This window comes from Daphnia pulex, chromosome 4 (genome assembly GCF_021134715.1).
Source record: "Daphnia pulex isolate KAP4 chromosome 4, ASM2113471v1".
NCBI classification, from domain to species: Eukaryota; Metazoa; Arthropoda; class Branchiopoda; order Diplostraca; family Daphniidae; genus Daphnia; species Daphnia pulex.
The window spans coordinates 3,249,081-3,273,309 of record NC_060020.1 but is presented as its reverse complement, the minus strand read 5'-3'; the positions used below and the strand labels follow the sequence as shown (position 1 = coordinate 3,273,309).

The following is a 24,229-nucleotide window of genomic DNA, read 5'->3' as shown; positions in this document are numbered from 1 at the left end:
TTCTCCACAAAACTGCACGTTTTATTTTTATAAACCCAGTTACCCAGAAGCCGGAACGATAAGAATAACTAATCAGAGATAGCGAGAGATAGATAGCGACTTAGCGAGTGTAAAATGCACTGTCATCAACTTGGCAATGCTTAAACCGCCATTTTTTTTCTTAAGAGATTTTAAGCGAACGGAATCTTATTTGTTTTGTTGCAACGTTGTTACAAGTATCAGCAGAAATCGTCGATTCGTGGGCTGGTGGCTTTCTGATTTTACTAAATCACCATCTCGTCGATTTGCCGTCTAAGGTTCTCGTAATTTTAATAACCTTCAAATTGATGTTAACTCTCCATACTGAACCACAACTTTCTCGGTTAATGAAATCAACAGATTAATATAGTTTTAAACGTAACGGTTGATAAAGTCGTAGTAGTCTGGTCATCATGGCGGCCTTCTAACCTGTAGTGAGTTTGATTTGCATGTTGTATTGTTGCCGAATTCTTGTTTGTCATCACGTTGCCAACGTATGACAAGTGTGTTAGGTACCTTAAATTTTGTGCTAAGTTAAAATAGGGATGTTGTTGGTTATCAGAGCTGGAAACTTGATAAATGCTATTATGTAGAAGGTTTATTCACTCATTATTATTGATTTTGCAGATATTCACTCATGTTGCGTCAAAAAGTTTAAACTATGAAGATTGATAGAAGCAAGTTGAAAAAGAGCAGTTCGGAAGTGGTAAGTTCTATTGGGAATATGCTCAAAATTGGAGATTAATAAATATATATTTATTCAAAAAATTCTAGCCTGCAGATTGTAAAGCCTTGATAGAAAGGTTGAAATCATGTAGTGAAGATGAACTTCTCGCTGAACTAAAGAAAATTGAGACTTGGACGTATGGAAAATGTGAACTTTATCATTGGGTTGATGTGTTGGATCTCTGTGATTCCATCTTGGAACGTGCATGTCACAAAGAACGTGAAAATAGTTGGGTTCTTGCTTGTGACTTATCACAAAACAAACAGGTATATAATATTCATTCTTGGTTGATTTCTCTGTTATTTTTCTTATTATCCCTTTAATAAGTTGAAGGAACTGCTGCTATGGACCTTACATTTTACCACCTTGCTCATAGAGCATTCATTTTCTCGGCACCTCTACAACTCTATGGAACATCTAACTTCAATGCTGTCATCAAACTGCTTGAATGTTGTCCTTGGTGTCTTGAATTTACTTTACATGTTTTCCAAGCGAAGCAATTTCATCAGCAGGCTAGCATCTGAGCGGAGGGTCAGTCTGCTCTCTAGACTCACCTACCTTGCAGAGGTATCGAATTTTGTAAATTTTTCTTCTACATTAGCAAACTGAACTTTTTTTTTTTAGAGCTGGGGTGGTAAAGAAAATGGGTTTGGATTGGCCGAATGTTGTAAGGATTTGCCACTTTCGGTAAGTTTTCAGCATTACATGAAGTAGTCTAAATTGTTAATGTTTGGGATTTTCTTGCAGTCGTATCCTTCTAGTGCCACCACTTTGCACTTCGAGTTTTACGCAGAATTGATGGGTGATGGAACTGGCCGACAGAGTGGCAGCGGGAAATCTAGTGGTAGTTTTGTTACTGTAATTCACGTGGAACACGTTGAGTGGCTAAATAAGACCCCAGCTCAATTGATGGAAGACCTCATTGATGTACACCACGTGCCACTGGACAAGCAAATGCAACTTTTCACTCACATTCGATTGGCCCATGCCTTTTCGGATTATCGTCGCCGTCTTCAGTGTGTACAGGCAAGATTACAGGCCCTCTCCGTCCTGATTTACTGTAATGCACTGGCAGATGCAGCTCCGTCTTTGCTTTATGCTGGTAAGATGACCGGTTTTTGTTGCTTTAAACTCAAGCTGAAAATTGTATTATGTTTGATAGGTCTGCTAGAAGAACTAGTCGACGTTTTGGAGCTGACCGAACCACAACTAATGGAAATACGTGCTGCAGCGTTGCGAACGCTAACAGCCATAATTCATTTAGATCGCAATCCCAATTTTCCAAAATTGAACACCATTATTGACGTTACCGGGGCGGCCTTGTATCATGGATTTTTACCTGTCCTTGTCCGAAGCTGCATTGCTTCACTAACTGGCCAGCATACAGAGCAAGACATGATTCCGTTCCCGCTGCCACTTGCAACGGCCCTCTTTTCGTTTCTATATCATTTGGCTAGTTACGAAGCTGGCGGAGAAGCTTTGGTTGCCTGTGGCATGATGGAGTCACTCTTGCGTGTCGTTTCTTGGCCCGGATCAGAGCTTGAGCATATCACTTTTGTAACCCGCGCAGTCCGGGTTATCGACCTAATCACCAATTTAGATATGCACGCTTTCCAAGTATGATTTGAAAAGATTCATATAAACATTTTTTATCTTATTTTTCTTATTCAAACAATTGTTTTTAGGCACATGGAGGACTCCAGATTTTTATTAATCGTTTGGAATCTGAAGTTGATGCCTGTCGGAAGGAGCAGCCGTATGAAATTCGCCCGCCAATCAGCGCAGCTACTGCCAGTAACGCAGGCGTAAATATCCCTGGCGATGACCCTACTAATGAGTCGGAGTCAGAGATGGAAGTAGACACAGGAGCTGCTTCTTCTTCCTCACCGGCATCGCAGCCATTAACTGAGCCTATTCCCGGCGTGACTTGCCTTCCACAGCGGGCTGCTCTCCTCAAATCTATGTTGAATTTCTTAAAAAAGGCCATTCAAGATTCGTCTTTCTCAGACTCGATTCGACATGTCATGGATGGATCGTTGCCAGCTGCTCTGAAGCATATAATTTCAAATGCGGAGTACTACGGACCATCTCTTTTCCTTTTGGGAACTGATGTGGTGACAGTATATGTCTTCCAAGAGCCTTCTCTTCTTTCATCATTGCAGGATTCGGGTTTAACAGATGTAGTGCTCCATGCTTTACTCGTTAAAGATGTGCCTGCTACAAGAGAGGTCTTAGGATCGTTACCAAATGTTTTTAGTGCCCTTTGCTTAAACGCTCGAGGTTTGGCCTCGTTCGTCGCCTGCAAACCTTTCCAGCGACTATTTAAAGGTGAACTCATTTAAAGTTTCCATCACTTTTTTTTCTTTATAATCTTAAAATCATCTTATTTAGTTCTGCTCTCTCCCGACTACTTGCCGGCAATGCGACGCCGTCGGAGTTCGGATCCTATGGGAGATACAGCCACCAACTTGGGAAACGCAATGGACGAGCTAATGCGACACCAACCAAGTCTCAGAACAGATGCCACTGCTGGCATCATACAATTGTTGGAAGAACTCTGTGCCCTTGGTCACGATCCCAATTATATTGCCTCGAGCCGCACTCAAAAGTTTGAAGTTGCTCAGAATACGTCTGCTCGAACGGGCCCAGTAGAGGCCACTGGCGGTGGTAGCAGCGATGAAGAAGAGGACGAGGAGGAAGAAGCCACTTCTTCGTCAAATCCGGCACCACCCAGAGGAATCGAAACTGAGGCCGGCGCTGTTGTCCCATCTGAAAAGACGCCCGTCCCATTGGTCGACTACGTCCTTAACGTGATGAAATTTGTTGACGCTATATTAAGCAACAACTCGACGGATGATCATTGTCGCGAATTCGTATCCCAGCGAGGCCTCATTCCGCTCATGGGTATTTTGGGACTGCCGAATCTTCCTGTCGACTTCCCTGTTACGCCTGCTTGCCAAGTAATCATTTATTTAGCTTTTATCTATTTGCTACGAATGTCGGTTTACTTGTGTACTAATTCAATAAATTTTTGTGTTTTGTTTTGAACAGGCGGTCGCTGCTGTTTGCAAGTCAATCTTAAATTTGGCACACGAACCACTTGTGTTGAAGCAAGGATTAGACCACCTTCAAGTTGTCCTCAATACTCTTCAACAGCTGCACAAACCTCTTGACCCACCTGGAGGTTCAGTGCTTTTAAGAGAACTTGCGTCATCGTCAAATCCTACTGAAGCCATCACTTCACCTAATACGACACCTTTGTTGCATGCAATGGCTGCAGCTCACGCCTACATCATGATGTTTGTCCACGTTTGTCGAACGGGTCAGAGTGACATCCGCACTCTCTCAATTAATCATTGGGGTTCTCCTCTTGGACTTCCTGTTCTTAAAGGATTATCAAAGTTGTACACTTCTCTTGTTTGGGAAAGCACCGTACTGCTCGCTTTGTGCTCGGATGAAACGCTTCCACTTGGATGTCAGTTTGGACGGGCAGATTTGGAAAAATTGCTTCCACCTGAACTTAAGACTGTTGCTGAAGGTCCATCTTGTAGCGGAGCTGTCGGTATGGAATTAGGCACCAACAGTGTTGCGGCAGCACTACAGGCGCTCAGCACAGAAGCTAGCCCACCAGCTGCCATGGAAATTGATCACGATCAGTTGGATGCAAAAGATAGACCGCGTCCAGAAAAACTGACACCCGCTCAGCAACATCAAATGAAAATGGTGAAACCACTGTTAAGCACAGCATCGAGGTAAATTTCTAATGTTCTGATGATTGATTGAAGACACGCAGTCGATGTGATATTTTCGTAGTGTACATGTGTTAATTTTCCTGTCCTATTTTTCTTTTTGTTTTAGATTGGGCCGTGCGTTGGCCGAACTGTTTGGTTTGCTGGTCAAACTCTGCGTCGGCTCCCCCATACGACATAGACGTGCACATCAGGCTCCTCCCACACCACTTATTCCGTCACCATCTGCTCAGGCTGTGGCCGGTGCTTTGACCCAGCTCCTGACCAGTGGATTGGCTTGGGAACCTCCCATCACATCACCCACTCCTAAATTTCGCCTCACCTTTCTCATTTGTTCGGTGGGCTTTACTTCGCCAATGCTTTTTGATGAGAAAAAGCTACCATACCACCTGATGCTTCATAAGTTCGTTAGCTGTGGTGGGCAGTCAGCGTTTTTTGACGCTTTCTATTGGGCCCTCTCTGCTGGAGGTCGCGTTTCTCCCGACCAAGGACTAGAGTATTCCGATCTCCCAGAAGGTATGTATTTATGTGAAGTAACATCTTAATAAGAACTAACTATTTCTTTGAAATATTAATTATCATAGGTACTGGGGAATTTCTTGACGCCTGGCTCATGCTTCTGGAAAAGATGGTCAATCCCAAGAACATCCTCGATTCTCCTCACCAGTTACCTAACAAAGCGTTGCATGGATCTAAGCATCCCTTCTCCCCGTTAAAATACCTGATTAGTACGCATCGTCAAGCCTTTGATGCCGTCATGAAGCTTTGGGGCAAGAGACCTTTGAAAGTATACGGTGCCCGTATGACGGAGTCGGTTCTTACCATTCTCTGTCACATTCTAAAAGGTATCATTGGATCATTTTTTTTTATTTTGCTTGCAAAAGATGTTTTCATTTATAATGGTCATGAAATTTGCTTACAGGTGAAGTCATTATTCAAGAGAAACTGGCCCTTGAAAAAGTTGAGGAGCCTGCTGGTACTTCAACAGCTGCAACTTCCGGTACTTCAAGTGCCAACGCAACTCCTGCTACGCCCGCAGGAGCGGTCACTTCTACTGTGGCGGTTCCTGGTGAACCTACAAGTGGGTCCTCGGCCGGTGCACGACGTCCTGCCCCTGAACGAGGAGGAGCTGAATCAGATGCTGATTTAGTCAATTCACAGCATCTCCAAGTAATTTTTAATACATTTTTTTTTTTTTTTTGTGGTTGGGTTTTTTCATATAATAATTTTATTTGCTGTTTCAGGCTTTAATGGATATGGGATTTCCTCGTGATCAGTGCGTGGAAGCTTTGCTTTTCACTACGTCTCTTGAACAAGCCACCGACTATCTACTGTCAACTCCACCATCTCTACTTCGTGCTCCCCACGGAGCTGTTGCTGCAGCTGCCGCTGCGGCTGTATCCACCGCCATGGACACAGACGGCAATGACGAAGATGCTGTGATGCGTGCCATCGCACTTTCATTAACTGCCGACTCTGATCGAGCTGATGACGCTGGTGTAGTTGAAAAGGAGCCACAGGAGCACGTGCTCCAGGGAGAACCTTTGAGCAAGCAAGTGTTGGACCAATTTGTTCAACAGGCCTTGGGTGGATGTTTGTCACTCTTAGATTCTCTACCGGAAACAGTCTATCGAGTTTGCAGTCTCGTTGTTGCTATGGTCAATCGTAACGGTGAAATGTATCGCGACAGCATGCTAGCGTCTCTCGCAAAGGAAATCGGAAGCTGCGTGACTTCGTTGCAGGTGAGTTGATAAAAAAATAACATAAAATGCTTTCATAAAATCATCTTAAAATCTCTCTTGCTTAAATTTAGGAACATTTGGATGGAGTAGATAGTCTAGGTTCTAAAGCTGATGCAGTAATTCAAAGCAACGATGCGATGAAGGCTTCTGTGCGTATTCATCTCTTTACGCTGCTATGTGAAGAGATGAAAATAGCCTGCGCCCGTCAGCTGGAAGAAAAAGATTTGGTGCTGAAGCTGATTCGTCTACTCAGTTCTGGGCAGCAGGTTCTCGCCGTCCGAGCCAAAGTCAATGACGGAAATGAATGCAAGCCGGCTGACGGTGTCGGTACTACACCCAAGTGGATGGCTCCGTTGCTTCTCTGCCTTGACCTTTATGAGAAGATGTCATTGGGGACAAGGCGCCGTGCCGCCATGGAGAAAGTGACGTCTCACATGTGGAAATGGTTTGACATTGTTTCAGGCAAGTGGTGTCCCTACACAGCTGCCAACAACAAAATCATCGACGATGCATTCTGGGCTGGACAAAATTCTGTTCGAGTTACTGCAGGAAGAAGGCGATATCTACTACAGTTTTCGTCCATGATTCAAGTGAACGAAGAAACGGGCAATAGACGACCAATGATGTTGTCACTTAAAGGTTATTAAGCTTTGGTAGAAAGTACTGTGATATGGATTAGAGACTAACTTGTTCATTTTTATTTCAGAAAAACCGAAAGAACCGACTGTAGACGAAGCCAATCGCATGGATGAAAACGCTGCGATGGACGTCGATGAGACCGAAAAAGAATCATCAAAAGGAAGTCAACTAAGTGGACTGAATCTTGATCAAGGCAGCGAGTTGATTAAAGCTTGCGTCGGACTACTCTGCATTCCGGCAGACCCCGACACCCTTCATGCAGCCATGCGACTTTGTTTGCGTCTAACGCGACACTATCAGCACGCCGAAAAGTTTGCCAGCCTTGGCGGAGTGAAGCAATTGTTAAATCTCAGTCAGTCATCGACCTTCTCTGGATTTTTGACATTAGCCACATTGCTGTTGCGTCATTTGGTTGAAGAACCTGAAACGCTTCACCACACGATGGAAAAGGTGTTGCGAGCTTACACTGGGCCTAGTGCAGCCCCCAGCACCAAAGAATTCCACTTTCTGATGAGAGTACTTGCCCCAGCAGCCTGCCGGGACGTGCAAATCTTTTCTGAAGTGTGTAAGACTTTCCTGCGTGCAGACTTGAGTCTCACCAACAAACGAGGTGATGAAGAAGACAATCGCCTATTGATGAAAGCACTACCTCCGCGTCCCGGATGCAATTTGCCACAGCTCAGTGGAGTAGCCAGAGAAATTGTTTGTGATTTGCTGGATGCTTTGACCATTCCTGTACCACCTGAAGAGACTATTACGACACCACCTCCAGCAACTGAAACGGATGGCACAGCGCCCGTGGCCATTCCACCAGCGAGACGTTACGCCGGTCGAAACGTCCGTCAACAGGAGTTGATACGCAATTCGAGTTCAAACGATTTGCTGAATCACGAAGCCGAAGAAACTGTCGATGATGCTAGGTAAAAACCAACTGGTTGTTTTGGATGTTCATTTAATAATCGTTTTTGGTTCTTCAGTAGGCGCGATCTCCTGGCACGTAAGAAAGACTCTTCTTCAGAGGAAATGGATCGTAGACGTCGCCCACTGCTACCAAAGAGCGCTATTTGTCGTCTTTTAGCGGAATTGGTCCGCTCGTACGCTGGATGCGCGAGGTTGGTTGCCGAACATATATTTCCAGCGAAGACAAGCGAGTTAGTCAGCGAGGAAACCTCTGCCTTGGCGTTTTTACTCGACAACCTTTTGCCTTCGTGTCAGACCGCGGGAGATAAAGACAGTCCGGCACTTGTCCGTACTTTAGTAGCATCCCTTGCGTCATGCAATCATGCGCCAGAAGCTCAGAGTTGTCTTGTGGCTGAGGTAAAGGGCGCTTTGAATCGAGCTCTAACAATGCCAGAATCGAACGACAAACATAACCGATTGCAGTCTCTCACGGCTTTATTGTCCACAATGATCGAAAGGTAAATTTAGTTGTAACTTATTAAGAGGATTTTCAAAAATTTATTTTCAATTATTTTGCAATGTATAGTTGTCCGGCAACCGGTCTTCAGCCACCACAAGCCTTGACAACAGCCTTCAAGCAACAAAATCTAGGCATGAACAACATGGTGAAATTCATGCTGAAACGTGGGCTGGTTAATGACCTTGCCAGAATCCCGCATTGCTTAGACATGTCATCTCCGCTGATGGCGTTCACAGTAAACGCAGCTCTAAAACCACTGGAAGCCTTGTCACGTATCGTCAACCTGCCACCAGCTGCACCCGTAGCTGGACGTCCGGCAACTAAGCCCAAATCTGGCGATGAAGGCGAACAACAAGAGTCTTCAGCTCTACTTCAGGGCAATAGCACGTCCGACAACACGCGCGCTCAGGTATTTAACCTTTTCGATTTTTTTTTCGCAATTTTTCCGACGTTGACTTCATATTCAATGATTGTATTATTAGGCAGTGGAAATCAGTAGTGCACTAGATGCAGAAAATACCGAACAAGATGTATCTGCTGCTGGCGAAAGTCTAGAAAATTTGGCTGATAATGATGGCGGTGGTGAAAGTGGCGACAACAATCTCGAGGATATAATGGATCAACACTCACAAGTACTTAACAGAAATATATATATATATATATTGTATACGGGTCTCTAAACTGCGTCTTAAATTGTGTGATCCAGGCGTTGGTGGAAGCCTTGATCGTTGCTGCAGAAAATCCGTCTCAAATGGAAACTGACGATTCAGCCCATGACTCACAGATGAGGACACACAATGAAAGCGAATTCATCGGCGCCGATGACGCCCATTATCACGCAAATGATCCACGTGATTCGAGTGATTCCGATTCGCAGTCAGAGTCTGGTCATTCGGATGATGACGATGATGAAGCCGATGATGATGATGACGACGACGATGATGGGGGTGAAGAGGAAACAGAAGAAGAAGGTGAGGGTGAAGACGATGTTGAAGAAGAAGAGGAAGAAACAGAAGCCGAAGAAGGCGAAGAGGAAAATGCTTCTGGTTATGGCGAAGACAGTGACCGTTATCCTGAGATGTTGAGAGATTTCTTGACTCGTGGAGCTGCTGGAGCTGGAGCCGACGTTGAAGATACCCTCGTATTCACTTACCCAGATGCTGAAAACAGCGCCGCCGGTTTGGGCTTCGGTGCAGGGCTTGGCCTTGGTATGTGTTATTCAAACGTTCGATTATACTGTACGTAGATGTGTGAATTCAATTTTGTTCGTTTTAATGAAATTCAGGTCGTCTGGGTCCCGGCATGCCGCTTTTCCTGGAAGACACTTTCCGGAGTCATATGTTTCCTTATCCACTAATGGATGAAGCCAACGGCAATGACGCAGCCGTAAGTACTGGAACGGCTTCAATGTCTCGGCTCAATGCCCTTGCCCACCCGTTACTAGTGGGGCGGCAACCTGCTGCGCCGGAAGGATCGGCTGCCGCCGCCTCAAGCCGTAATCGTGGTGGAAGACAACGAGGTTATCGCTATCTACAGGCTAATTCTCGCGTACCAAATCCACCGGCCATTCTTCAACGGCTTTTGGGACCGTCTGCCACTCACGACGTACTTCAATTAACTGGAGGACAGGTAATTGTTGTGTCATGTCGTCGAATGTGATGACCAATGACACTTACAGCACTCACTAATTGTTTATTCTCTCCTTTCCAAAGACTCTTGGATTTGGCCGCGAATCGCGCGTCTTCCTGGTAGACAATGGTCTTGGAATTTTGGCTAATCCCGAAGATGAAGCTCTGCTTGACATTCAAGATCAAATGGGTGGAGTACTCGTTGCCCCTGGAATTCCATCAGGCCTTGTACAAACACCTTCAGCACTTAACCGATGGATGGAAGAAGCTATTATCTTGGACGCCGATTCTATTCACGATTGCATCGCTGCGCTGAAACCGGAAATTCTTCTTATTGTTGAAAAGCAGCGCGATGAAGAGTTGTCGGAGAAGCGGGAGCGACGCAAAAAGCAGCAAGAAGAAGAAGCAACTCGTCGCAAGAAAGAAGAGGAAACCGAGCAAAAAGAACGCGAGAAAAACATAGATGCTACCCCATCATCGTCGACGGCGTTGTCAACTTCAACTACTTCGGTCGTTCCACCACCTGTCACGATGGAAGTTGCTCAACCCGAAACTCCGGTCAGTGTGTCAGAAACGCCATCATTCGGGTCGTTCTTCCATGGATTCAATATGCAATCGGGATCCAGTAACAATTCAGCCATGTCATCGACTCCACTGGTGCGTTCTAACGACCACGCTGAAACTTTGGCTACCTCTATCGTTGAAGCTGTACTTGGTCCAGCATTGGAAACCGTTTCCAGTCAGGCTCGACCACAGGCTTCAGAGAATCGTGAACAAGCGGAAGCTACTCCGACTATGGCTCCGTCTCTCCGTGTTCAGCCGCAGACGACTGCAATCACTCCTAGCGAATCGTCTACCCAATCCACCGTGCCTGTTATAGTGGAAACGCCAGCCAATAATAGCAGTTTCACTACCTCACATGGCCTCATGTCCGCGATTCAAAGAATGCAGGCGGAAACAACGCCGAATGTTGACCGAGGTAGTGACCAATCTACAACGCCTTTTAACCCTATACCGAATGCTACGCCTGGCGCCCCTCGAACTGGATTACAAGAAGAATTGCACCCATTCTCGACAGATCAGGTGCAGTTTATCCGACGGCCATTAACTTTCCAGGGAGAGATTAACACACCCATCCGATCGACTGATGAAAGTTTTATGGGCCTTTCAGCTGAAGGTAATGATTTCTTTATCTTATCTTATCTATTAAATGCATTATCGTGATTGTGTTTTATTTGTAGAACTCCGTGAGCAGGTTGATCTTGAAAGTCAACAACTTGAAAATCGACACCCTATCAACATGGATTTAGGTGCCGGATCTGTGATGCCGCCGAGCGCAGAGCCGACTGGTGCCGTAGCACTACCCCTAGCAGCAGCCGGATCGTCAGGTCAGCAACCAAGCGAGTACCAGTCGTTGTTGGGTAATATTGAAATACCAGAAGGCGTCGATCCATCATTTTTGGCCGCACTTCCCGAAGATATGAGACAAGAAGTTATTGCCGAACAACTTCGTTTGCAACGACTGCGTCAACGTGCAAGGGCTCAAACCACCGATACCACTACCCAAGTATATAATACCTTAAATCAAATAATTTTTAAAAACTTGTGTAATTCAATCTACTCTTTTCACAGCAGGCCGTTTTGGAAGTGAGTGCCGAGTTCTTGGCGGCTCTTCCACCAAACATTCAGGAAGAGGTGCTTGCACAACAGCGTCTCGAACAGCAGCGCACTGTTGTCCCTGCAAATCCTAATGAACCCGTCGATCCAGCTGATTTTCTTTCTACTCTGCCACCGGCGCTTCGACAATCCATCCTTGCTGATATGGAAGATTCGCAGATGGCCGTTTTGCCTCCCGATTTGGCTGCAGAAGCCCAAAATCTGCGGCGAGAGTGGGAGGCGCGCAACAGGCAGCTGATGGCAGATCGATTCTTTACCCACGTCGGCAACTCTGGAGCTAACGCTCTCTCGTCAATCATCCGCAACAGCATGGGTCGATTGGGCAGTCGTTATGGAGTGCACCCGGTCCACAATCGTGGTCATTGGGGTGGCTGGGGTAGACCTGTTGCTGGGGCAAGTGGGGCATCTGCTGTAGTAGCTCAGGTACTGGAACAGTTTGTAAATTTATTTTCCTCTGGAATGACTGACGGTTAACGCTTCACTATTATTTCAGGCTGCTGCGAATGGAGTTCGTCTAAGGGGTCGCCACTTACTGGATCATGAAGCTCTGTCCTGTTTGCTAGTCCTTCTTTTCATTGACGAGCCCAAGTTGAACACGACGCGGCTACATCGCGTACTCCGCAATCTCTGCTATCACGGTCCCACTCGTGACTGGGTTGTCAAGTCATTATTGTCGATTTTGGAACGCAGTAATGAGGCTCGCGCAAATGCCACAGAGCTATTTCCGATTACGTCGACTCCATCCACCAAAGGGAAAAGATTCCCTTCTAGAGCCTTGACGGCGACGCCTCCATCTGATGTTAAGGTATGTTTTAAAAATTAAATTTGAATGGAAAGAAATGTAATGATTTATTTTTTTTTTTTAAATTCCTTCTTAGCATGCTACCGGTGTTCCGTCATGGTTAAATATTAGCCTTGATGCAGCACTAGGTTGTCGAGCCAACGTTTTTCATATACTGAAACCTTCATCAGCTGGTGGAGTTAAGAAACAGGGAGCGTCAAGTTCCATCACAATCCACAGTCAAGCCGCACCTATCATATGTCGTCACACATTAGACGTTTTAATATCGTTAGCCAAAAGTTTTCCTTCTCATTTTCTCCCTCGACCACCACTGGCTGGAATTGAAGACAAGAAAGAAAAAGAAGCTGAAGGCAAAAAAGGCACACCAGTCGCCGCATCTTCGATGAAGAAACAGGAGACGGGCACAGATTTCTGGGACCTCTTAGCTCGCTTGGATTCACAGAGCGCGTCCCGTAAAGGCAAAGGTCTAGCACGGACCCACAGCGGCGCTACGACTCATGGCGCGGCGTCTGCTGCTACTGGAGCTGAAGAGGAGATTCGTCATGTAAGCCTGGAATCGTCGCCGTTCGGTCAACTTCTCGCTCTTCTGTCATCAAGTGTAGTCAGAAGAAGTTCACTATTGACGGATCGCTTGTTGCGTCTTCTGTCTCTCATTTCCCTTGGTGTGTATTCTACGAACTTTATTCTGTTTAATTCTTCAGTAAATATGAATTTTTAAATATATTTTCCTTCCCCCAAGGTTTACCAGACAGTAACGCGATCGCTCCAGCTCAGCAACAGCAGCTTCATCAACAACAGCAGCAACAACAGCAACGTCGTCATTCTGAAGGTGTACGCATGCGCGACTGGGAAAGGCGCGAATTGCACAGCTCTTTGGCTGTCCAGTTGCAGCAGCAGCGAGATACAGCACTCGATTTGTCTCTCTCTGGAATTGAAGCGTCTCCACAGGATTTGCAGCTGCTCGAGCAACACCTCAAGCTTGCCGTAGATGTGCTCACTTCTAAGAGCTGTTCAGAGGAAGGCTTGGAAGATGCGACTTCTCTGTTGCTAAGCCTTTCATATGGCCCACATCCTACTAGGTAATTGCAATCCCATGAAAACGGGTGGAAACCAGTTAATTGATTTCTTTGTGCAGGGATACAATTTTGAAGCTCCTTTTGGATGGAGCGCGTGAACTAGGAAATATTGTTTGCTCTCATATCCGAGCTCTTTTGAATGAACTTCACACTCTGAGGCGTCGTCCTGAAGCATCCACATCGGCTGTCTCAGCCCAAACAGGCACTACTTCTGAAGAAACGGACCTTGAAGGTGTCGACCGATCAAAGGGATTCTTAATGGTAAAAATCTGTTTTTCTTTGAAATCTATTAATTTGAATGTGAACTAAATGAACTCTCTTTTTGCGTAGGATCGATTTACAAAGGACATGGTTGTCGTTTCCGCTCAGACGAAACCGAAAACCGGAGGCTATGAATTGCAGTTGCCTTCTATGGGATCTTTGACGAGTAAAACATCGAGTCAAGCATTCTTCCTGCGTATTCTGAAAGTAATCCTGCAGTTGAGAGACGCTGCTCGATTAGCAGCAGTGAAAGCTAAACGAAAGCAAGTTGAAGCTACGACTCCCGCTCCGGCCCCTGCTGATGGCAGCTCCGCTGCTGCAGTAGGAACCGAGCCCAGTGAACCAGTAATCCCGGAGATATCTGATTCTGCAACCCCAGCAAGTGCCCCATCAACAGCAGGAGCTGCGACTGAAGCTCCGAATGAAGTACCAGCAACACCAATGGAGGTAGTTTCACAAAAATTAAATTACTTAAGTGCCAGCGGATATCTAAATTGCATGATTTGAACAGGTCGACGAAGTGGGAGGTGGAAGAGATATCGAGTTGCCTCGGCTCAGCCAACAGCTTTTACTTGATAGCCTTTGGAACACTTTAAGTGAATGCCTCCAGGTAACGAATTATTATGATAATAAATAGCCGTGGAGTAAACATTGACCATCGTTTTATTTTTGTTCTTTTAAAAACAGGAGTTGGCAGATACTCCGGATCATCACGCCGTTTTGGTTCTCCAACCAGCCGTAGAAGCATTCTTTCTTGTACATGCAGCACAGACGAGTAAAGAAGAACGTGAGAAACGAAGTCGTCGACCAGAGACCCGTGAATCTCAGCTGTCTCACTTGCAGCAAGAAATCGGTGGCCCAGGATCTCCTTCTATGGCAGCCCAAGCCAGCAACGACGACAGCCTTAATCAGCTGACTTTGTCAATGTCAAGCGCGCCTTCATCGGACCTTCCTCCAGACACCCAAAAATTCCTTTCATTTGCCGAACGTCATCGCACGGTTCTTAATCAGGTAATTTTCGTTTCAACCTCATCTGGTTTTCTGGTCCAGCTAGAAAAGTACAAATTTTAATTTTTAATATTCTTCAGATTTTACGCCAGTCGACCACACACCTGGCAGATGGCCCTTTTGCTGTCCTCGTGGATCATACTCGAGTTTTGGACTTTGATGTTAAACGTCGATACTTCAGGACCGAACTTGAACGTGCTGACGCAGGCATTCGTCGAGAGGATCTAGCCGTCCACGTCAAGCGCGAGCACGTATTCGAGGACTCGTTTCGTGAATTGCATCGACGTTCTCCCGAGGAATGGAAGAATCGTTTCTATATTGTGTTTGAGGGTGAAGAAGGCCAGGATGCTGGAGGTTTACTGAGAGAATGGTATGCCGATTTAGTTATTGGATTCTGTACAAACCATTAAATCTAATTTCGATTTTCTATGTCAGGTATGTGATTATCTCACGTGAAATTTTCAACCCTATGTACGCGCTGTTCTCCACTTCACCGGGCGATCGAGTTACTTATATGATCAACGCACTGTCCCATTGCAATTCCAACCATCTGTGTTACTTCAAGTTTGTTGGTCGCGTCATCGCAAAGGCCATTTATGACAACAAGTTGCTCGAGTGTTATTTCACTCGCTCATTTTACAAGCACATTCTTGGTAAATGTGTTCGTTACACTGACATGGAAAGCGAAGACTACTCTTTCTATCAGGTAAGCAATAGGTTCAGCGCTATGACTTGAAAACGCAACTTTTTGTTTAACGCAAACTTAATGTTTCTTTGTTTTTGTTTTTTACGTTAGGGTCTCGCCTTCTTAATAGAACATGAAGTGACGGAGCTCGGCTACGACTTGACATTTTCAACAGAGGTACAGGAGTTCGGCGTGACTGAAGCACGGGATTTGAAACCCAATGGAAGGAACATCATTGTTACAGAGGAGAACAAAATGGAATACATCCGTCTGGTTTGCCAGATGAAAATGACAGGCGCCATTCGCAAGCAGCTGAACGCTTTCCTCGAAGGCTTTTACGATATAATTCCCAAACGTTTAATCAGTATCTTCAACGAACAAGAGTTGGAACTCCTTCTCTCTGGTCTGCCCAACATAGATATCGATGATTTGAAAGCCAACTCCGAGTATCACAAGTATCAACCAACATCTCTGCAGGTATGACACCGGATTGATAAACTCGGCCTTACTTTTATCATTTAATTTATTCTTCTCCGTCGTTTTATACTCTATAGATTCAATGGTTTTGGAGAGCTCTTCGGTCGTTTGATCAAGCAGATCGAGCAAAATTCTTGCAATTTGTTACTGGCACTTCCAAAGTTCCGCTGCAAGGCTTTTCTGCATTGGAGGGCATGAATGGTGTTCAAAAATTCCAGATTCATCGGGACGATCGCTCAACCGATCGATTACCTTCTGCCCACACATGGTAAACTTCAACTTCATCTAATATTTGTAGTATTTGATTCTAATTCTTTTGCTTTTCTCTAAACAGCTTCAATCAGTTGGATTTGCCTGCCTATGAAACCTACGACAAACTCAGAACTTATCTCCTCAAAGCCATTCATGAATGTTCCGAAGGCTTTGGATTCGCCTAAGAGAAGGTGATCTTATGTATAAGGGTTCAGACGAAGGGGAATGAAATTTAAGAGTGTCGTTTTTTTCTTCCAAAAACCTTACCTATATTCCCGTACACACCCTTCGTATTTACTTCCCTGTTGAAACTTGGATATACCCGTTTACCCTTTCTGTCCCCAAAATTTTTGTTCGTTTAACTGGTTTTTTTCTGTCTTGGAGAAACTTAGATAACTTGTGTTGTTTGCACTAGTTGGAGAACTCCTTGTTAATTTCCTCGTGCATTAGGTGAAATGTGAAGATTCAAAAATGCAAAAAATTGAGCGAATTAAATACGGTTGATTTCTGAGTTGTTGTTATTTTTATTTAATGAAACACTTGGTATTGACATACTTTGTATTCGAATCGGATACGAGCATTTTTCGTACACTTCGTAGTAGTTTATGTTAGCAGATGTGTAAGCTTTCATTCAGACAGGCGGAAAGGCAGAAGACAAATAACCATGAAGCATATAAATATTTTGCCAGTCACTAATCATTTGCAGTCTTTCGGTGACCCGAAATTTACCAAAAAAAATCCGGGCTTAGTAAGTTTTTCTCACTTTGTTTTTCGCTGAAGAGTGTCAAATCCTTCTCCAATTCAAGATATGATACACAGATATGAATTTCAGTAAATGATTAGAATTCAGACAATTATGATGATGGATATCAAATTTATTTTCAACAGCGACTTTTAAACTAAAGGTTTCCTTATACGATGGTAATTGGGTAATACTTTGGATAGGAATTCGATTTGGGCACCTTGAGCCTGTAAACATTCAAATAAGTTCGAAGAGTTATGAAGTAGTTGGTTCAATTTTGAATATTATAATAATTACAGAAGGTTTATCTGATTGCACTCTTCTCTTGACATCAGGACCAGATCCATAAAACAGAGAACCCTCTTGTAGAGTCTCATGAACTAGGACTTCACACTTTGCTCCAATGACACAACCATTACTTAATGATGTTTGTCTCCCAACAAAAGCTAAATTTTGTTTGTTATTTATGGTTACAGATGGTTAATACTATGTCATTTAATTTACCTTTTGATTCTACTATGTTGTTATCTCCTATTTTCTTAGATTCAACTCGACAATCAACTTCAAAAACATTGTTGTTACCAATTACCATAGCGTCTTCACAACTGAATAACAAATATAAAATTAATCAAAGAAAATGAAAGTAATAAAATATCATTACTTGTTGATAATCTGAACTTGCTCTTCTATAATGTTGTTCTCTCCAATTATGATTGGACCTAATAGTGCTATGATTTTCGCTCTGGGATGAATAACTGTTCGAGATCCTATTGTGATGTCACCTTGTAACTCACACTCACAGCAAACAATGGCCCCATTTGCAATTTTAGCCCTAATTAAAATCATAAAATAGGCGTAAGATAGTGTCAATTGAATGTTTTAAAAAACGTGGTTTACGTGGATAAAGTTAATGAATCCATTAATAGATGTGTATGATCAAACTATGGGTAATTCGGTATATTCAACTCTCAAATTCTCAATCTATCCGAAAGTAAACACAAAAATAATACAACAGAAGACAGAAGTAAAAGGTTATTTTAAAACGTTTCTCTTTCAGCTAGCTCTTTTTGCCCTGACATTAGCAGTGAGAGTGAGTCATTGCATTGAATTGACAGCTGCCGGGGAAAATTTTGTCTTCTGCTACTGCAACTTGCGCTGCGAATCCATTGAGTAGATGCTTCTTTTTCCGTATGGGTGGGTAGTAGTAATTTTTTTTATGCTCTTCTGCTTGAACAATAAAAACATTGGCGTAGTAGATTTGTCATGAAACGGACTGATGAGTGAAACGACAAAATAAAGATTGATTGTGAAACCGTAGAAGATGAGTTTTTATTAAATTTGAGTCCGTGCAATGAATGTCGAAGAAGAAGAATCATTGGAAGTCAGGCAAAGAAATGAAATCCAGGCGCTACAAGTAGGATTTAAAAACAAAACAAATCAAATACAACATGTGTTGGGTTTGCATTATCAATTATTTTACTTTTTTCTTCCCAGGCCATTTTCACAAGTGATTTTGTTGCAGTGAATTTGTCATCTCATAGTGAGAAATGGTCTCCCCCAGAATTTATTTTGCTGCTCAAACCTCAAAAGGGATTATCACAAGATGAAGTACATGCAACAGTACAGTTACGTGTAAAATTTCCTTGTGATTACCCCCAGTCATATCCATCCATTAAACTGGAAAATGGAGAGGGGATCTCTTCCAAAGATATTGAAAAGTTGCAACTTGAATTAGAGCAATTATGTAAAGAGGGTGTAGGGGAAGAAGTTACTTTCAACTTGGCTCATCATGCTCAAGGTTTTTTAGCAGAGAGAAACCAAAAACCAAGATTCCAATCCTTTCATGAGGAAATGTTGGCAGCGCAGAGAAAAAATATGGAAAAATCTGTGTTAGAAGAGAAGTCAAGGCAAGTGAGGGAAGATGAACAGCAGCTTATTGCATTTTGTGAAGAGATTCAAAAGAAACAACCAGCTCTGTTAAGTGAGCTTCGAAGAATAACAAACCTAGATCCTAACCAACTTCCCTTTCTTGAAATAAATCTTGGTTCTTCACAAACCAGTAATAAAAATGAAGACCAATCAAATTTGGATCACACAATAGAGGCACAAAAGTTATGCACACATCCAAAAGTTCAAAAAATTTCGTTCTCGAACAAGGATGGAGGTCGAATTTATTACTGTGGGCCGTGCTTGGGTGTATGTCGGCCGAATAGGTATATTTGCGCTGCTGTGGAACCCAATCTGAAAGAAGCAGCAACTATTACAACCTTTCAGGTAATTTTCTGATTACAAGGATGAAGTCGCTATAATTTTAAACTAGTTTCTTTTTTTTGATAGATTTCTTGTGTGAACCTGGAATCTCGACGCAAGCAAATATCTTTGGTTGAGCAAGAGTTTCGATTACTGCAACGTAATGTTCACCACTCAGCTCTCATTCCGTTGCTAGCCTTCAAATGGGAAATGTCAGAAGATGAAGAATGTTTTTATCTCTATGTTGCGGAGCAACTTGTGCCTGGATTATCCTTGAATTTCTTTATTAATGTAACTGCTGTTATTTTAAGTGTTTTCTGCTTTGTTTGGCAATTTTTTAAAAACGTCTATTTTATTTCATTTTTGTTGAACACTTTAAAGAGAGGCTTTAGCGTTAGCGTTGACATATTGCGCCATATCACCGGTAGCATACTTCAAGCGCTTCAAGTCCTGCATAGAGCTAACGTGGTACACAAAAATCTTCGTCATAGCAGCATTTTTCTGGACAGCTTTGGTGAAGTTAAAGTCGGTGACTACAGTCTTGAGTCTAGGATCAATGAAATTTTTTCCATCCAAGGTAACTTTGAATATGGAAAGTAAATCTTTATCTTAAGTGTTCTGTTTTTCACAGATGATCGACCTTCCTTATCGATGTATCCTTCTGCTCCTGGAAGAGGAGGGAAAAGAGGAGATATCCACCGACTAGGCATTCTTCTTTGGACTTTATATCAAGTAAAATATTGTTTATTGATTCTGTCTTTCTTTCTTTCATTAAATTTTATATTTTGACACATTAGGGAAATATTGTTCACCGTTGGGATTGTCTGAAGCTTCCGTCATCCATGCCGCTTTTACTAAGAGATTTAATAGGGAAATGCATTGGTTCTGATGTTGAGAAAGATAGAATGAGCATTGACGAACTCTTATCCCACGCTTTTCTCAAGACGCCGATTTTTCGAGAACACCAAGAACAGGAGGAGAGTAGAGATGACGATAAATTTCGATCTGATGTTCCACAAGTTGCTTTCAGAACGGAAATGCATCATATCCCATCGAGGTTACTCAGCGAGTTTGAAACACTCCAGTTCTTGGGCTCTGGGGGTTTTGGAGATGTTCTTAAAGTACGGAACAAGTTAGATGGCAACATTTATGCTATTAAAAGAATATTGCTTGATGCCAAAAGTCGCCAACTCAACAAAAAAATTACTCGCGAAGTCAAACTTCTTTCTCGTCTCAATCATGAAAATATCGTCCGGTATTACAACTCTTGGTTGGAAACTGTGCAGACTGATTCGCCTTCTCGTTCAGGGTAATCAACTTGAAAATGTTTCAAAAAGAAAACTTTATAGATTTAGACTTTTAATCAATCATTTAGACATAGCGAAAGTCGGGACGACCCCAAAGTTAACGGAATGAAGCAAAACAACGTTGCAGAATCAGACAGCTCGGATTTATCTCATTCAAGAGGCCCATGGTTTATCAAGCCTCAGGAAAGCAGTTCATCAGGCGGTATCGAGTTTGACTCAGATGGTCTAGAAAGCTCTTCATCGGAAGAAGAGGAATCTTCCAAAGAAGAAGACACAGTCGATGCTCCCAATTCTTCTTCCCGCAGTCTGCAAAGCATGTACATCCAGATGGAGTATTGTGAGAAGAGTACACTGAGAACCGCCATCGATTCTGAGTTATTTCGTGATAAACCACGAATCTGGAGGCTTTTCCGGGAAATCGTCGAAGGATTAGCTTACATTCATCTACAAGGAATTATTCATCGCGATCTAAAGGCAAGCCATATTTAAGTTATACATTTACGTAATGTTTCCCTGTATTATTCTGTTATTTTTATTAGCCCGTCAATATATTTTTGGATTCGGAAGACCGTGTGAAAATAGGAGATTTTGGTTTAGCAACTTCCAGTCCGCTTACAACTTTAGCCACAGCGGCCACCGTGGATGCTATTGATGGAGCTTCGAATCGAATCGCGCTATCGAATGACAAATCAAGTGAAATTGCCTCGAACTCTGGGCAACTCACAGGTCAAATTGGCACTGTGCTTTATGTCGCGCCAGAGTTAAAAGCCAGTTGTAAGTTAAAAATATTTTGAATAGGATTAATACCTCTATTAAGTCTATGCTTTTTCATTTTTTTTTTTTACAGCTGGCAAAACCAATTATAACGAAAAAGTAGATATTTACAGTTTAGGAATTATCTTTTTTGAAATGTGTCATCCACCACTACTCACTGGCATGGAAAGAATAAAGGTCCTAAGCTCTCTTCGACTACCAGAAATCGTTCTCCCGGTTTCAGATAATCTAACTGGCAAAGAGGTATATTATAAACTTATCTTCAGCATTAAATAGCAATCTAACACTGTTATTCTTTCACCAGGTTCAGTTAATTAATTGGTTACTGAATCACAATCCAAGTGCGCGCCCTTCCTCCACGGAATTGCTTCAATCCCCGATTTTGCCTCCTCCACAGCTAGAAGAAGCTGAATTACAGGAAATGATCCGCCATACTCTTTCCAACACACAGAGCAAAGCGTATAAACATTTGGTGGCTTCATGTTTTCAGCAAAAAATGACCATCTCTGAAGATCTAGTCTACAATATGGACATGACCTCTTCAGCAGAATCAGCCTGGATTTTTCAGGCCGTACAAGAAGTTTTTGTTAAACATTGTCAGCGAAGAGGGGCTATTTACTTTAAAGTAGGTCTCATAGAATAAGCTTGCTGGCCCCTCAATATTAACGATTTGTTATTGTTGATAGACTCCGACATTATCTCCTAAGAAGGGTCAACCAAATCAAGGATTCTCGCAGGTTCTTTTGATGAATCACGCCGGTAGCATAGTGGTAAAATATCTTGTTATATCGTATAAATTTATTGAAGCATAATTTAATCTGCCATGTTGTTCGATACTATCAGACTTTACCAACGGATCTTCAAACTCCTTTTGCCCGATTCATCTCCCGTTCCAATCTCACCTGGCTAAAACGTTACTGCATAGATTACGTTTATAGCGAAAGGAAACTCGTAGGCCTACATCCCAAGTCGTTCCCGGAACTCGCATTCGACATTGTAACCCCTTCACCGTCATCAGTGCTTGCAGATGCTGAAGTTTTGGTCACAATTTCAGACGTTTTCTCCGATCAGCGCTTGAAAATTGAAAGGAAAATAACGCTCGAGTTGGGACATCATTTCCTTCTTAAAGCCGTGCTGATCCACTGTGGCATCCCCGAGGACAAGCGTTCGGAGCTTTGCCACATACTTAAAACGCGCTCGAAATCTGAAGGGCAAATTCAAAACAAAACAGCGAAATTGGCTATCTCGCGCCAGTCGATAGATATGCTTTTGAATTTGTTGGAATTGGAAGGAAGTGTAGCCAAGGTTACAGCTGCGTTGACAAATTTAATAAGTCGGAAGGGAGAAGCAGCATCTTTGGCCAAACAAGCGCTACACGAGCTTGACGCGATTGCCACTCACGCTGAGTGCATGGGGTTACGAAATACCTATAGCATACGCATCGACACCGCCCTTCAAAACTACACTACCCATTGGGGTATGGTCTTCCGATTTGTTTGTCGATCGAACTTGAGAAAGTAAGATCTACTCCCATTTATTCAAAAGTACAATTGATTAACATGATATTTTTTTATCCAGAACTAAGATTGACGACGTCTTAGCGACCGGAGGTCGTTACGATGCTTTGGTCAGATCTTTTCAGAATGCACTTGTCAATCGGAAAAAATTAGATGGTGAGCCAATGAGTCAACCCACAGTAGTTGGTGGCTTGATCCATTTAGACAGAGTTGCAGCCATCCTGAAAGAAACTGAGGTTGTTGAAGAACGAGTACTCGTCTACGTTGCTATCTGTACCGTAGGATATCGTCCTCAGACCAAGGAACAAGCCTCATTAGTTAAGGATTTGTGGAACAATGGGGTTCGCGCCACAGTGTTAGATCATTGTCAGGTACTTATTATATTTTTCTTCCCAACTGTGTGTTTTCTTGTGCTAATTTTCTATAATTGCTTTACAGAGTCTTGATGAAGCTCAAATTTGGTGCAGAGAAAAAAATGTGCCGCACATAGTAATTCTAAAGGATTCCGAGGTTGGTTCTGCGAGGTTAAAAACATGGGAAAAAGATCGGTTAGTACTCATTGTGAATAGTTGGTAAGATGGGCCAGAATTAAAATTTTTTTCAACAGATATACTGAAAGGAAAATGATGCTGGGTGAACTGATTGACGTTTTAAAGTGTAGTGCCGAATCTGCAAACGACACGACTGAATCTTTGGTTTCACACACTCGCCAAGATTCTATGAACAGAAGTAATAGTTTAAGTGAAACTTGCGGCAATCAAACGGCCACTAGTTTACAAGGTATCGCGGGTAATCCAATTGTGAACTTTCACATCGTAATCGAAGAAAAACTTCCTGTTCATGCCAGAAAGCGTTATGAAAAACAGGTAATTTTGTTTCCTTTGTTCAAATTCCATTTAAATCTTATAACAAAGTATCTTATTCTTATTACAGATTCTAAAGCATATTCAAACAACGCTGCAAAATTTTCATTCGCGAGTTCAAGTCGATATCGTTGCAATAGAAGCTACCGCGGTTGTCGTTCAATCGTTATTGATTGCCCTTTATGTTGATCCTAGCGACGCAAAGGCAGTAGAGCAAGCGATTGGAGTTGTCGTTGATAAGTAATCCAAAACATATTCATCATATATATTTATCCAAACTAATTTTTTTAATTTTTTTAGACACCGGAGACAACGCAAATACTTGCAGAGAATATACGAGCAACTTCTTCAACTCAAATTTGAAAAACATGTTACTGTTCTGATGATCTATGGACTACACGATAATTCCAGTAGAATTTGTATGTAATGGCTAGATTGCTAATGTAAAATTGGGGTGAATGTGTTATTTTATATTTTCTTATTTTAAGAGTGAAATCAAATCAAAGTGTTGTAATTTGCTGCTAGGCTGGGGTCAACAACCCTGACGTTTCTGAAACTGTTTACAAAATGGAAAATAAAATCCGTTTATGAGGTGTTTTTCTGTTTGTTGTTTAT

General features: G+C 42.9%; 3 protein-coding genes across 8 annotated transcripts; 2 read left to right on the top strand and 1 right to left on the bottom strand.

Annotated features, from left to right (window-relative positions):
* Positions 1-147: 147 nt before the first annotated feature.
* On the top strand, positions 148-16,672 carry LOC124192463 (E3 ubiquitin-protein ligase HUWE1-like). 6 transcript variants are annotated; one of them, XM_046585747.1, is made up of 36 exons: positions 148-296; positions 646-724; positions 793-1,011; positions 1,079-1,312; positions 1,370-1,432; positions 1,493-1,847; positions 1,908-2,362; positions 2,431-3,073; positions 3,137-3,705; positions 3,797-4,497; positions 4,604-5,010; positions 5,079-5,339; positions 5,417-5,664; positions 5,739-6,236; positions 6,308-6,875; positions 6,943-7,795; positions 7,853-8,293; positions 8,362-8,704; positions 8,778-8,927; positions 9,002-9,503; positions 9,581-9,924; positions 10,008-11,100; positions 11,165-11,490; positions 11,556-12,023; positions 12,094-12,405; positions 12,479-13,064; positions 13,142-13,481; positions 13,538-13,739; positions 13,809-14,186; positions 14,251-14,349; positions 14,427-14,750; positions 14,828-15,117; positions 15,183-15,453; positions 15,544-15,909; positions 15,987-16,177; positions 16,244-16,672. In XM_046585747.1, the coding sequence occupies exons 2-36, from the start codon at positions 680-682 to the stop codon at positions 16,344-16,346; spliced, it is 13,248 nt and encodes a 4,415-aa protein (XP_046441703.1). In that variant the 5' UTR covers positions 148-296; positions 646-679; the 3' UTR covers positions 16,347-16,672. The 6 variants fall into 6 exon arrangements, with proteins under 6 accessions (XP_046441703.1, XP_046441701.1, XP_046441702.1 ...); XM_046585745.1 differs by having other exon boundaries at positions 1,073-1,312; positions 7,856-8,293; XM_046585746.1 differs by having other exon boundaries at positions 1,073-1,312; positions 11,559-12,023.
* Positions 16,673-17,018: 346 nt separating this feature from the next.
* On the bottom strand, positions 17,019-18,019 carry LOC124192466 (dynactin subunit 6-like). Its single transcript, XM_046585752.1, has 5 exons — positions 17,801-18,019; positions 17,565-17,735; positions 17,408-17,508; positions 17,201-17,349; positions 17,019-17,130 (listed from the first exon to the last, which is right to left on the bottom strand). The coding sequence occupies exons 1-5, from the start codon at positions 17,821-17,823 to the stop codon at positions 17,056-17,058; spliced, it is 519 nt and encodes a 172-aa protein (XP_046441708.1). The 5' UTR covers positions 17,824-18,019; the 3' UTR covers positions 17,019-17,055.
* Positions 18,020-18,114: 95 nt separating this feature from the next.
* LOC124192464 (eIF-2-alpha kinase GCN2-like) lies at positions 18,115-24,209 on the top strand. Its single transcript, XM_046585750.1, has 17 exons — positions 18,115-18,317; positions 18,398-19,177; positions 19,241-19,444; positions 19,535-19,730; positions 19,785-19,885; positions 19,951-20,462; positions 20,529-20,934; positions 21,000-21,234; positions 21,308-21,477; positions 21,539-21,859; positions 21,921-22,004; positions 22,078-22,751; positions 22,813-23,122; positions 23,190-23,299; positions 23,359-23,617; positions 23,685-23,854; positions 23,915-24,209. The coding sequence occupies exons 1-17, from the start codon at positions 18,255-18,257 to the stop codon at positions 24,039-24,041; spliced, it is 4,722 nt and encodes a 1,573-aa protein (XP_046441706.1). The 5' UTR covers positions 18,115-18,254; the 3' UTR covers positions 24,042-24,209.
* Positions 24,210-24,229: the final 20 nt, after the last annotated feature.

Bases quoted from the DNA above. Each gene is read 5' to 3' on its own strand.
- LOC124192463 (XM_046585743.1), top strand. From the start codon at position 680: ATGAAGATTGATAGAAGCAAGTTGAAAAAGAGCAGTTCGGAAGTG. The intron at 725-792 runs GTAAGTTCTATT...AAAAAATTCTAG, and splicing joins AAAAGAGCAGTTCGGAAGTG to CCTGCAGATTGTAAAGCCTT. The intron at 8,705-8,777 runs GTATTTAACCTT...TTGTATTATTAG, and splicing joins CCGACAACACGCGCGCTCAG to GCAGTGGAAATCAGTAGTGC.
- LOC124192466 (XM_046585752.1), bottom strand. From the start codon at position 17,823: ATGGATTCATTAACTTTATCCAC. The intron at 17,736-17,800 runs GTAAACCACGTT...GATTTTAATTAG, and splicing joins GATTCATTAACTTTATCCAC to GGCTAAAATTGCAAATGGGG. The intron at 17,350-17,407 runs GTAAATTAAATG...AACAAAATTTAG, and splicing joins CAACATAGTAGAATCAAAAG to CTTTTGTTGGGAGACAAACA.
- LOC124192464 (XM_046585750.1), top strand. From the start codon at position 18,255: ATGAATGTCGAAGAAGAAGAATCATTGGAAGTCAGGCAAAGAAATGAA. The intron at 21,860-21,920 runs GTAGGTCTCATA...TATTGTTGATAG, and splicing joins GAGGGGCTATTTACTTTAAA to ACTCCGACATTATCTCCTAA. The intron at 23,855-23,914 runs GTAATCCAAAAC...TAATTTTTTTAG, and splicing joins ATTGGAGTTGTCGTTGATAA to ACACCGGAGACAACGCAAAT.